General features: G+C 16.8%; 6 protein-coding genes across 6 annotated transcripts; 3 read left to right on the top strand and 3 right to left on the bottom strand.

Moving 5' to 3' along the window:
* Positions 1–1,629: 1,629 nt before the first annotated feature.
* PRSY57_1459200 (putative membrane protein) lies at positions 1,630–2,211 on the bottom strand (the record flags this gene model as incomplete). The annotated part of the gene is made up of 1 exon (XM_012910188.2): positions 1,630–2,211. The coding sequence occupies one exon, from the start codon at positions 2,209–2,211 to the stop codon at positions 1,630–1,632; it is 582 nt and encodes a 193-aa protein (XP_012765642.1).
* Positions 2,212–3,926: 1,715 nt separating this feature from the next.
* On the top strand, positions 3,927–4,814 carry PRSY57_1459300 (biotin protein ligase, putative; the record flags this gene model as incomplete). Its single annotated transcript, XM_012910189.2, has 1 exon — positions 3,927–4,814. One exon carries the CDS (start codon positions 3,927–3,929, stop codon positions 4,812–4,814), a length of 888 nt encoding a protein of 295 aa, XP_012765643.1.
* Positions 4,815–6,312: 1,498 nt separating this feature from the next.
* Positions 6,313–7,290, top strand: PRSY57_1459400 (FYVE and coiled-coil domain-containing protein, putative; the record flags this gene model as incomplete). Its single annotated transcript, XM_012910190.2, has 1 exon — positions 6,313–7,290. One exon carries the CDS (start codon positions 6,313–6,315, stop codon positions 7,288–7,290), a length of 978 nt encoding a protein of 325 aa, XP_012765644.2.
* Positions 7,291–8,225: 935 nt separating this feature from the next.
* PRSY57_1459500 (hypothetical protein) lies at positions 8,226–9,149 on the bottom strand (the record flags this gene model as incomplete). The annotated part of the gene is made up of 1 exon (XM_012910191.2): positions 8,226–9,149. One exon carries the CDS (start codon positions 9,147–9,149, stop codon positions 8,226–8,228), a length of 924 nt encoding a protein of 307 aa, XP_012765645.2.
* Positions 9,150–10,499: 1,350 nt separating this feature from the next.
* Positions 10,500–11,232, bottom strand: PRSY57_1459600 (60S ribosomal protein L29, putative; the record flags this gene model as incomplete). The annotated part of the gene is made up of 3 exons (XM_012910192.2): positions 10,500–10,601; positions 10,809–10,874; positions 11,197–11,232. The coding sequence occupies 3 exons, from the start codon at positions 11,230–11,232 to the stop codon at positions 10,500–10,502; spliced, it is 204 nt and encodes a 67-aa protein (XP_012765646.1).
* Positions 11,233–12,548: 1,316 nt separating this feature from the next.
* Positions 12,549–14,347, top strand: PRSY57_1459700 (ubiquitin carboxyl-terminal hydrolase isozyme L3; the record flags this gene model as incomplete). The annotated part of the gene is made up of 9 exons (XM_012910193.1): positions 12,549–12,680; positions 12,889–12,942; positions 13,075–13,146; positions 13,303–13,375; positions 13,496–13,563; positions 13,700–13,780; positions 13,887–13,940; positions 14,075–14,134; positions 14,243–14,347. 9 exons carry the CDS (start codon positions 12,549–12,551, stop codon positions 14,345–14,347), a joined length of 699 nt encoding a protein of 232 aa, XP_012765647.1.
* Positions 14,348–15,000: the final 653 nt, after the last annotated feature.

A 15,000-nucleotide genomic window follows, 5' to 3' on the forward strand; every position in this document is an offset into this window, starting at 1 on the left:
AAAAAAAAAAAAAAAAAAAAAAAATGTGCACGCAATATATATAAAGAGCTAAAAAAAAGAAAATATATAAAATAAGTAAAATAAAAAAAATAATATGTAAACATAATATATATACATATATAATTATATATTTTCTTATTTGAGAAAAAAATAAAAAAAAAAATATAAAAGTATGTTCTATATATTTACATATATTTATTGTTATATATATGAATATATAATAACGATTTTTTGAAATTATAATTATGAAAATTCTTTTTGTTCTTATGAATTAAAAAATAAAGGAAAATAAAATTATGGAATATATATATATATATATATATATATATATATATATACATCTATAAATAAAATACACTGTTAATGATTAGTATTGACAAAAATAATCATATAAATTATTTTAAAAGGCATTCTTACTTTAATGATTTAATATATATATATTATATATATGTATATTTTCATTTAATGATTCTTCAATATAAAATATATATTCATTTAGGACACCTTTTAACAAATATACACGCTTAACTGTATTTATGATTATGGAATATGCAATTAAAATATATATATATATATATATATATATATTGTGGTATATCGTATTTCTTATATTAATAATATTAGTAGGTCTTATGAAATGTCAACATAAAAGATATTAAAAATGATATAATCCTTTTTTATTGTTCATAACGTGAATTGAAAAATAAAAATACTTGTAAGAATAAATAAAGCTTCATTTAAATATATGAATATATTTAATTTTGAACACATATCCTTTAATTTTTTATTATTTGTCTGTTTAATAATTTATTTGCATTGCAGTATATTCATCTTAAGATGCTTAATAAATATATTTTTTTATATTCAAGTTGTTATTGTTAAATATTAAAATATATATATATTACAAATAATAAAGTGATCAAATAAAAAATTCTTGTCCTTTTATATATTATTCTTTCTTTTTTGACATAAAATTTGTATAGATATAAGAAAAAAATAAATATATATTTATTTATATTACATATCATTAATTCAATACTTTCTATGTGTTTCATATAATGTGCAAAAGTATATATTTTGTATGTGGTGTCCTTATTATATATATTTCAAATATGACTTAATATAATGTGTATTACCTGTTTATTTTGAAAAATATAGACATTAAATATTTTTATATTGATACTCATCTTTATTATAATTCAAATATATATATATATATATATATTATTCCTTTTAGGTGTGTGTACTGTTTGTTTCTATTATGTTACTTATTACCACAATTGCTATATTACTACAAATTATTTGTCTTTGGCTATTTTCAAAAAAAAAAAAAAAAAAAAAAACCTGAACATCTAAAATCTGCCTAGCCAAAAAATTAATTTACCCAATAATAAAAAAAAAAAAAAATTAAATTAAATGATATAATATAATATAATATAATATAAAGGGTTATTTTCCATTTAATTGTAAATAAAGAATAAAAAAATTAAACAAGTAAATGAAATGAATAAATACCATAAATTATAAAATTAATAATAAGAAAAAGAAGAAGAAGAAAAAAAGAAAGAAATATATATATATATATATATATTATGTAAAATAAAATGTATACATATTTACTTATACTGTTCAGTACGGTTTATAATTTGCCACTGTTCCGTATGAATAATAATTTGATCCGTGTAAAATATGTTCGATTTCTTCAGCTCGTTGAAAAGAAAAGATATTTCCTCCAACTTGTAAAATTCTATAGAAACTCCATACTAACTGAATAACAAAATAAGCTATTAAGAACATAAAAAAATGTATGACCATTTCCATAATTCCATAGTACATATTATAATTAAGTGTAACACTCCTTTGCCAATAAAAATTATTATAATACCATTGAACACTATGAGCTGTTGTTGTATTATATAGGCAAATTAAAAATTCAATAGCTTCCACCATATAATTTATGACTACAATATTATAAGCAATGTAAGCCGTAAATGCATTTTTATGAGAAACTGAAAAGAATATTAACATGGCACAAATAAAATTAAAGGTTGATATAATCATAAAAAAGGTTGAATTATAATGGGACATATGTGTTAACATAATTATGGACACTAATATTAAAAGTATTGCATATATAATACTTGCAGTCCCAATAGAAAAGCATAAAAATCTTTTCATAGTCCATCTTTTCATTCTGTCTTTTCCGAACATTTTTGTAAACCTACTTCATAATTATTTATATCTATTTGAAATATACGTAAGTAAATTTCATTTGGTTGTGTTGTAAAAAAAAAAAAAAAAAAAAAAAAAACAATTAAATTAAAATATATTATATTATTCTATGTTCAAAATGGAAAGGTTATAAATAATATCTCTTTTATTAAACACATGTAACCATATATAAAGGTATATTAATGTATAATAAATATATTTATTTGTAAAATTAAAGCCATATAAAAATAAATAAATATATACAACAATATTTAAATGTATTATTTTTTCTAACACCATATATTTATTACGGAATAATTCTATGCATTGTAAAAAGACAATTAATATATATCATGTGTATAACACATAATTATGATAATTCGTTCAGTATATTATACATATATATATATATATATATATATATATAACATATACTTTTTTTTATTTGTTTATTTATTTATTAATTTTTCATCTTTTTTTAATTTTTATAATATATATAAAAAAAATTAATTAATATGTGAACCAAAGATTTACATTATAAACAAATATATTATTAAACGAATAAATAAAATAATAAAAAAAAAAAAAATAGTATAAAAAAATTGATTTTGTTTTATCATATCAGTTATTTTATGTGAAAAAAAAAAAAAAAAAATATATATATATGTGCTTCTCAGTGCAGAATCGGTTACAAAAAATGTACCATAAAAAAATAATATAAAAAAAAAAAAAAACAAGACAAGACAACAAAAATACAAACAATAAACTAATAATATAAAATATTATTAATTTAAATGTAATAAGTATAATGTTTATATAAATATAAATCGAATGTGAAATCTATATTACATAGACAAAATTTGTGAAACATCCTAAGCCTAATGGAACACCATTTAAACATAAAAACGTATATACATATGTATTATATTATTTTAAAATGGTTCTACATGCTTATAATTGAGAATGAATAAATATGTATCCCAAATTTTTCAATCCATTGGTATATATATATATATATATATATATATTGAAAAAAAAAAAGAAAGGAAAATGTACACTATTAATGGATTATAAAATATATAAATGGTGAACTTAACATCATATATAGAAAATATATACATACATACATACATATATATATATATATATATATATATATATATATATATATATTTAAGGTATTCATTTATTTTCTTCTTGAAATGTTCTATAAGGAAAAATGACAAATTATATATTTGTTGGACATATTTTTTTGTGCCCTAAAAAAAAAAAAAAAAAACGTACACTGCTACGATGAGGCATAAAAAAGGATATACAAATAAATATATAATTTATTTTTAAAAAGATATATTTCTCTTGAATTAATTTTCAAATGAATCTAATAAAATTTAAATTTTACATATAAAATATTATAATGGACATGAAGTATAAAATTTTATTTTATTTTTTTTCCCCTTTTTTCCAAAAAATAACATACAATTTTGTACAAAAATAAAACATAAATATATAAATAAATAAATAAATAAATAAATATATATATATATATATATAGAAATATATAATAGTACAAATATAATGTCATATAAATATAATTTGGTATAAACATATAATCATACATATATACAATCATATAATTAAACATAGATAATTATATATGTCATATGTATATTATATATATATATATATATATAATATTTTTATTTTAATTTTTGCTAATGAAAGAAAATAAACAAATATTATTTGAAAAGGAATACCCTGAATACAATTGTATGAGAATACACTTTGACGTGTTAGACTCTACACAATTATTTTGCAAAAGAAATAAAAAAATGTTTATAAAAAGTGGGAAATTAAAAGAAAACAATACGATAATTATTAGTTGTAATATTCAAACGAACGGTATAGGGACCAGAGATACTAAAAGAAATATGGATCGTTTTTGGTTATCTGACAAGGGGAATTTATTTATTTCATTTATATTTTTATGGAATAAAAATCAGATGAATAAAATAAATTGTTTAGCTCAAACATGTACAGTAGCTATAAGTAAAACAATAGAATATTATAATTTGAAAACACAAATAAAATGGATAAATGATGTTTTAATTGATTATAAAAAAATTGCTGGATGTTTAGTAAATTTACAATATTTAGATGATATACACTTTACGGATATCTATTCTAATTATGTTTATATTATATGTGGTATAGGTATTAATGTAGAATTAATGGATGATTATAATTTGTTAACTACAAATTTTACATCTATTAAAAAAGAACTAATTAATTCATCCAATGAAAAAAAAAAAAAAATTTCTATACCATCAGTTGAACAAGTTACAGAAAAATTAATAAAGAACTTTTTTCTTACTATTAATAAATTAAGTAATCATGGTTTTTCTTCATTATTAGATTACATATCTATACGTCTTTTATATAAAGGAAAAAAAGTTGTTATTGATCAAGATAATAATACAATTACTGGATACTTGGATGATTTGTCTGATGATGGTTCTATAATCTTATTAGAAGAGAAGACTAGTAAAATTGTGTATATAAACCATGGACATTTGTTCTCACATGAACAATGGAAAAAAAAATAATATAATAAAATATATATATATATATATATATATATATATATATATATATGTGAAGAACATTCTTAATCAAATAAAAAATATGAATATATAATTAAGCCTTCATAATATTATAACTTATTTTTTAGTACATATTATAGTTCATTTGATATATAGTTAAACAATGTTATGACAAACAAAATGATGTAAGAAATATGAACACGTATGAGTTGACTATTCCATTTTTTTTTTTATATACAACCAATTATATTAGCATCCTTTTAATTTTTTTAAATATTACATTGTTAGTAATTTTTCTTATATGGATTGCACTACATATATATATATATGTATATATATTTATATCTTTCATTTATGATATAATATTAAGAAAATATTTAAAAAAAAGTGAAGAATGCCACCAAGATTTATAATATTAAAATATATAATTTTACATTTTTTTTATTCTATATAAAAAAAAAAAAAAAAAAAAAAAAAATTAAGTAAAACATAACATTATATCCTTGTATATGGATATATAAAAAAGTATAATTTATATTCAATATATATATGATATATATTTTTGTTTTTATTTTTTCTTTTTTTTCTACTAAATGATGTAATAAAAAAAAAAATATCTTATTATATTTGTTTCATTTTTTTTGAACCTTTTATTTTTTATAATTACTAAAAAAAAAAAAAAAATAAGTACCTCTTTTTTTATATTTCTACAAATAAAGATAAACCTCATGACAACTTTGTGTGCGCATAAAACATATATATATATATATATATATATTATAATATATTAATATTTTTTAAGGATTATTATTATATATATATAGATCTCTTATTTTTGACTATATTATATATATATATATATATATTATAAAATGAACGAAAGAAATAATAAAAACATTTAAAAATAATACAAAAAATATATATATATATATTTTTAAATTAAAGAACAAGAAACTTCTTTTTTTTTTTTTTTTTTTTTTTTTTTTTTTTTTTTTTAAAAATAATTTTTTTTAGTAGTTGTATTTAATTATATATATTTATTAATATTATATATGTATATAATAAATATAGTTTAAAACAATAATAAATGAATAATATTTATATATTATATATATATATATATTATTTATATATTATAAAAATACGATTGATTTATTTTTTTTTTTTTCTTTCTATATTTAAATTAATTTTTTTATAGAATTATATATATATAAAACATCTTTTAAAATTATTCATTAAAAATTTTTTTTTTTTTTATTCTTATTTACATGTTGATTTTTTCTTTATTTATTATTTATTTGTTCATTATTTATTTTTATTATTTTTATTATTTTTTATTATTTTATTTTATTTTATTTATTTTTTTTGTTGATATTATTATATTTATAATAAAAAAAAAATTATATATATTTTTTTTTGTTTATGAATTATATATATGAATAAATATAAAATAGGTATAATATATATATTATATATATATTTTTAATGTATTTATATATATATGTTAAATTCTAAAGAGAAGGAAATAAATGGTAGCCCATCAGATTCTCTTAATGGAGATGCAGAAAATGAGAATGAAAATGAAAGAAAATGTTTGTGGGTACCAGATGAAGAGGTAACGAACTGTTATAGTTGTAATGTGGTTTTTAATGTAAGAGTAAGAAAGCATCATTGTAGAGCATGTGGGAATGTATTTTGTTCAAATTGTTCTGATAATAAAATAAAAATAAGTGAATATAGTTATTCTGAGAAGGTTAGAGTATGTGATCGTTGTTTTATGGAAAGATCTTCTCCTCAAACCTTATTATTACAAGAAGATTTAGGTGCAAGAAAACAAATAAATCAGGATTTAAAAAAAGCATTAAGTGAAAAAATGGCAATAGTAGAAAGATTTAAAACATTTTTAATTGAATTTGATAATGAAATTTTGAATAATACAGATAGCACCGATGGTAGTACAGATGTTATTTCTTTATTAAAAAGAGGAGAAAAAGGTTTAAAAACCTTAAATGAAAAAATTAAAAATTATGATTCAATTATTGAAGAACAAAAAAATCAATTAGAAAATTTGAAAATGGAAAAAGAACAAAAAATGGAATTAAATAAAATCCTAAATTTAAGAAATCATGAAATTCAACAGAAAAATATTAATATTAAAAATCTTATGAAAGAAAAAAATGATTTAGCACTGGTGAAAGAAGAATCAGAAGGTATTATTGAATCCTATAAAAAACAAGTTGAGAAATTAATTATAAGATGTAATCAACTAGAATTAGAAAAAAAAACATATAATAAAAATGATCTAAATAATTTCTCTATGACAAATACAAGTTCTTCTTCATACAACCAAGGTTCTTCTTTTAATTTGCCGTCTAATGGTATGTCAGTATCATATACCATAGCTGACGGCCCAAACGAATATATGGAGGATGAAAATTGTTGTAATAGATGTCAGAGAAGAATGTGTAATATTATGTAAAAAGGTACAAGTGCAAGTACCTGTATGTATATATATATATATATATATATATATAGATTTAATTAAAAAATGTATATTTGTAGGTTTATATATTATAAATTAAACTTATACATTTATAAAATAATAAGGTTTATATTTATAATTTTTTATATTTATTTTTTTGTTTTTTTTATAAAATTAATATTATTTTACTCCTTTGTTTTATTTTCTTTTTTTTCCTTCATTTTAAAGATGCATACATATTATGATTCCGCCCATATAATAATAATAATAATATATATATATATATATATATATATATTTAGATTATATGAATATCATATTTCTATTATTTCCACCTAATAATATAAAAGAAATATATGATATATCTGTTTTTTTTTTTTTTTTTCCCTTTATACACATTGCTGTATGTATATTGATTTATTTTATTTGTTTAAAATAAAGAAAAAGAGGAAATATATATATCCGTACATTCATATGATTTAATTATAAGAAGTAAAATAATTTTTTTATATATTATTTTATTTTTCTTACATGACGGATTCCAAAATAATATATATATTTTATAAGCTAATTTTTTTTTCTTTTTTCTATATTATATTATATTATATAATATTATATTTGTTATATATATATATTGCAAAACAACCTTCTCATTTATAATATTATACTATTTGATTTCATTTGATTTTATTTGTTTTTAGTTTTTTTTTTTTTTTTTTTTTTTTTTCCTTTTTTTATAAAATGAAAATGGGTAATATAATTTTTATGCATTTTATTTTTATATATGTTTTAAACTTTAAAAATTATTAATTAATATGAATCATATTATAAAGAAAAAAATTTAATTACATATGTATATATATATATATATATATATATCATAATTAATATTACTTCATTTACACAAATGAATTTAACATATTAAGTTTTCATCATAATATATCTTTTTGAAAAATATAAGACTTTGGTAATGGAGGTCTATATGTATATTTATCTACTATAACTAAATTATTAATATTATTACTATATATATCATTGGATGTTAAATTATTATTTAATGATATATGTTCAATTTTTTTATTTATGTTAATATGTGGATAGGAATATTTCCATTCACCGTTTACAAATCCCTTTGCTGAAATGTTATGTCTGATTTTTGTTTGATTAAGATATATATCTCCGATTAATTTACCTCTAAAAGGTCTCATACTATATTTAATATATTTAAGGTAAAAATAGGTATTGTTTTTAACATCTTTGTCTACAATATAATGAAAATCATTTATTTTAATGACCTTTTTATTTTCATCATATTGATTTATTATATCATTGTGATTATTCACATTATTGTTAGTATATCCTTCGATAGCATTTTCTTTTACATCATCATTTCCTTCGATCGTATTTTCTTTTACATCATCGTTTTCTTCCATATTATTATCATCTCCCTTATTTGCATCCTTCTTATTTTTTTTTAAAACAAATTTATGACTGTTCAGGTAAATTGGATTCCAAAAAAGACAGTTAATACCATTAAATGGTAAAGTGTGACATGTTTCAAATAAATTTTTTCTACTGGGATCTTTATTTGTAAATTCAGAAAAAAATTTTAAATTTAATTGTTCTATATTTACCCATCTTTTCTGATGTGTGTGCCAAGGATACTTGTCAACACATGGCCAAAATGCTTGTCTAGTTCTTGAATCTCTTGCTCTATATGGAGATTTGTACATACGAAAATATGGGTACATGATATTTTTATGTTTAAATTGTCTCCTATTAGGAGTACCAATAGCACTTTTTATCCAAATATGTACCCTCTTACTTTCATCTTTATTTATTTTTATTGACGACATTGTTTATTTGTAAAGCTAACAAGAAATGTGAATATGTGAATAATTAAATGAATAAATATATGTATAAATTAGCTATTTACCAAAAAAAAAAAAAAAAAAAAATATATATATAATAAATAAAAGCTAGATAGCCATAATTATTATTATTATTATTATTATTAAAATTAAAAATTTTTCATTTTTGTACTAAAAAATTTAATTACAAAGGAAAAATAAAATATAATATATTATAAAACAACTTATAACACCAAAAAAAAAATCATAAATACATAAAAATAACAAACATATTTAGATCAAAGAAAAAAAAAAGGATTAAAATATAATATAGAAATAATTCATTTTTTTGGAACTCCATTTGTTAATTGATAAAATTGTAATATAAATAAATAGAAAAATATGGAACATAAAAATAAAAAAAAAAATTATATACATATATATATATATATATATATATATATATATATATTTGTTTATTTGTTTATTTGTATATTTTGGTTATTATAAAAATGAAGTGAATACAGATAACACATCTCTTGTAAATGTTTCTTATCTCTTATCATTGTGTAGTAGTAAAAACTATATATTCATAAATAAATATCTAAAATGTTTTTTTGTTTTTTTTTAACTGAAATGGTTAAATATTATATAAAACATTATTATAAATATTTTATTAATATTAATTATAGCGCATAATTAAATTAATATTGATTTCGTAATAAGTAAAAGTAAGAAATTCGTATTGATACAACTACTTTATTGAGGAATTCTATAAAGAATATATATGGGATAAATATAAACATAGCACATTTTTACAATATATATGTATATATATTTATAATATAAATAAGAAAAATATTCTTATATATTTTAAAGTAATACAGTGTACAAAAATAAATTCAGAACTTTTTACATCATAAATATAACATAAACATTACACATATATATATATATATATATTATGTGCCAATTGATTTATACAATATAATATTAGGTCATTTATTATTTTTTTAAAGAATTATAATACACAATTTAATAAAAATATTAATAAATTCTTTTTATCTTATTTTTTGTTTTTATATGAAAAGTTTATTAATATATTATATCTTTATAATTATATTAATTCATATATACAATATTTTATTCATAAAAATGAAAAAATTTACTACTATTTTTAAAAAAAAAAAAAAAAAAAAAAAAAGGAAAGGAAAGGGTACAATCCTATTATATTATATATATATATATATATATATATACCAAGTAGTACATTCTACAACTCATGTATGAGCTTGAAAATTCAAAGGATCATATAATTTTAAAAACATCTACAAATTTTCGTATGGTTTCAATTTATTAATTGTTTTTTTCTTGTTTAGCTTTTAATTTTAATTCTTTCTTTTTCTTCTGAATTCCTTTTAAGCAGTACTTCTGATTTCTAAAAAAGTTTGGATCCAACTAAAAAAAAAAGATATATACATATATATATATATATAATATACTCATATTTTATATATCACTATTATGACAACACACTGATATAATCATATGTATGTTGTAAAAAATATGGGTATATAAGAATCGTTCATATAAATGTACAAATATGTTTATATTTAAAATAAAACATATAATTATAAGACATATTTTTTACATAAATAATCTTACCCCTTTACGTGACATGAATTTATGTTTCTTAGGTTTCTTTATTCCATTCTTATGGGCTTTTCGGTTCTATATATAATAATGGAAAAAAAATATATATATATATATATATATAGAATATAATATACTTATAATATGAAATCATCAAACCAATTGTGATACATTTTGGAAAAAAGGATATATGTACAAAATTGTAAGCATATAAAATATGTGTTACATATATATATATATATATATACAGATCTATATATTATAAGGATGCATTTTATATACAAATATCAATATATATAACATAAAAAAAAAAAAAAAATGAAAAATATTTACAACTATTATATTAATAATAACAAAATAAAATATATATAAATAATATATATAATAAGTTTATCATTACTTGATTATGATTCGTGTGATTTTTTGACTTGGCCATTTTAAATAAATATTTAAAAAAACTTTTTTTTTTTTTTTTTATTAAATAAAATAAATTAAATATATTTTATTATATAAAAATAATTTCTTTCTTCTTAAAAATTATATTAATTAAGGAATAAAAAACTTCCCGTTAAATTATAATAAAAAAAAAAATAATATATTTTTTTTTATTTGATTTTCAAAAAAATCTCTAATTTAAAAATTAATTTATAAAATAGCAAAAAAATTAATTTTTTTTATTTTTTTTTCTTATAACATATTATTATGTATATAATATATAATATAATATAATAATAATATATACAATAATATTAATATGGGAAATATATATAAATAAATAATAAAAATAATTTAAATACATTATATACTTTATATATATGTATACCTATATATATTTTTATATAACGTAAATAAAAATTTTTTTAGTAATACATTTTTCATATTAATAGATTTATATATAATAATATTTATATATTTAACAGTTATTAATTATATATATATATATATATATAAAATATATATATTTTTATGTATATACTCTAATCCTATTTTGCACTTTAATCCCTTCTAAAAACATTATGAATAATATATATATAATATATAAAAGTATACATATAATTATTCTATGTAATATGTATATTATAATACAAGGAATATTATATTATTAATTATACAAAATATATATATATATATATATATATTATTTAAGGTATATTCCTTTAAGCCTTATAAAAATTATAAGTATAATTTTATATATAAAATATTATTTTACTTAAGTTTAATTAAATTATATTATTATATATATATAATATATATTCATGTATATTTTTTTTTTTTTTTTATTTTTTTTTTTCATTTCTTATATATAATTGTTAAAAAAAAAGAATAAGAAATGAAATTTTATAAATTAAAAAATGTACGATATATGATGTTAGTGTAAACATTATAAAGAATATAATATGTACATTATATATTTATTATATATATGAAGAAGCAAGTAAATGAAGATATATTTAAAAGAATTTTTATATAATATTTTAATCAATCCTTAATTGCCTTAATGTTTTAAAATAATAATATTTTGTTTCCTGTAATAATTAATAAATATAATATTACAAAAATATATATTTTTTTTCATTTTAAGAGTTAAAAATAAAAAAATATAAAAAGAATTCATATTATTAATTGAGTATATAAATTATAATTTTTTATATTTATATATTTTAAAAAGTTCCCACATTCCTATACGTATTAATTATTAAAATATTAAAAAAAAGAAAAAAAAAAAGTCTTGTTATTTTTCAAAGCAAAAACATGGCAAAGAATGATATTTGGACACCTTTAGAGTCCAATCCCGATTCTTTATATTTATATTCATGTAAACTTGGACAGTCAAAATTAAAATTTGTGGACATCTATGGTTTTAATAATGATTTATTGGATATGGTTAATTTGATATATATATATATATATATATATATGTATGCTTGTATTTATCTATGTATTTACAAATATATAGAAATATGCCCAAACTACATAATATGTATTAAATATATGACATAATAATTATTGATAAGTTCTATTTCCCTATCACCAATATAAAAAGTATTATATATATATATATATATATATTTTCTTGTTCCTTCTTTAACAGATTCCACAACCTGTTCACGCGGTTATATTTTTATATCCTCTAAATGTTAATATAGTAATTATTATAAAACTTCATTTGTTATATAAGAATGATACCATGTTCATTATATATTATGTATTTCTTTATTAATTCTTAATTTAATTTTCTTTTTTTTTTTTATATAACATTTATTTATATTCTTGAAAGGTTTCTGAAAACAGTACCAATGACAAGCAAAATTTGAAAGAAAATTTTGATAACGTCTGGTTTATAAAACAAGTAAAAATAATCATAATATGTAATACGAATAATATTTTGCTCATTTTGTATGTTTGTTTTAACAGCGTTGTATATAAATAAATAAATATATATATATATATATATATATACATGTATATATTTTTTTTCTTTTTGTTTTGGTATTTTATTTTTAAGTACATTCCAAACTCATGTGGAACCATAGCCTTGTTACATTTATACGGAAATTTAAGGAATAAATTCGAACTAGGTACTTATATATATATATATATATATATATATATATATATATATATAACATATATACACACACACACACATATATATATATATATATATATTTATTTATTTATTTATTTTATCTTTTAAGATAAGGATTCTGTTTTGGAAGATTTTTTTAATAAAGTTAATGAGATGTCTGCCGAAAAAAGAGGACAGGTTTTTTTTTTTTTTTTTTTTTTTCTTTCTTTCTTTTTTTAATACATTATAAGATGGGTGAATACCTATTTGATAACAATTACATAAATACATAATTATTTTATTTTTAATTTTTTTAAAATTTTTTTATTTGAAGGAGTTGAAAAATAACAAAAGTATTGAAAATTTACATCACGAGTTTTGTGGACAAGTCGAGAATAGGGACGATATTTTAGACGTAAATATTTAAAGATAGCAAATGAATATGGAAAACAAATAAAATATAAATAAATAAATATGTATATATATATATATATATATGAATTTTTTTTTAATATTTTTAGGTTGATACACATTTTATTGTTTTTGTGCAAATTGATGGAAAGATCATTGAATTGGTATGTTTAAATTTTAATTGTTAATAAAAATATATATGTGTATCTTTATTATTATGCCCAATAAATACATATATATATATATATATATATGTTTATATTTATGTATATTCTTTTTAATTTTTTTTTTTTTAAAGGATGGAAGAAAGGATCATCCTACTGTTCACTGTTTTACGAATGGAGATAATTTTTTATATGTAAGTATAATAATTTAATAATATGTTTTTTGTTTTTTTTCTTTTCCTTTTCCTTTTTACTTTTTTTAATATAATAATAATATAAAAAAATCATTTTATTTATTTTAGGATACGGGGAAAATCATACAAGATAAGTTTATTGAAAAATGTAAAGATGATTTAAGATTTTCAGCATTGGCCGTAATACCAAACGATAACTTTGATATTATATGAAAAAAAAGGAAAATAAAAATAAAAAAAAATAATAATAATAATTAATTAATATAATATTTTTTCATAATTATATATTTAATATATTTCCTAGTATCATTTTTTTTTTTTTTTTTTTTTTTAATGAATATATATATAACACATATATATATATATATATATATACATATATTACAGTTAATATTAAATAAATAAAAACATTAAGATGAGTAAATTTGTATAATACATGTGTACGTATTTTTATATACATAATAATGTTTAGCATAATGTTATCATTTTTTTTTTTTTTTTTTGTTATATTTATATTAATAAAAAAGATGTATAAAAATTATATCTGAGGATATATATATATATTATACAATAAATATTTAAAAAAAAAAAAAAAATATTTATATATATTAAGATTAACACTAAGGAGCTTAAAATAGAATCTTAAGAAAACTTATATTTTTTATAATCCTATAATTTGAGTAAGGAATATTAAACAAAAAAATTAAACCTTTTTATTTATTTATTTATTTATATTTTATATATATTTTTTTTTTTATATTTATTTATTCATATATTATTACAATATAAAAATATGCAAAGTCCTAAATAAGAAATAATAAATTATTAAGATATGTATATGTACGTATTACATACATAATATGCTT

Source organism: Plasmodium reichenowi, chromosome 14 (genome assembly GCF_001601855.1).
Source record: "Plasmodium reichenowi strain SY57 chromosome 14, whole genome shotgun sequence".
Taxonomy (NCBI): domain Eukaryota; phylum Apicomplexa; class Aconoidasida; order Haemosporida; family Plasmodiidae; genus Plasmodium; species Plasmodium reichenowi.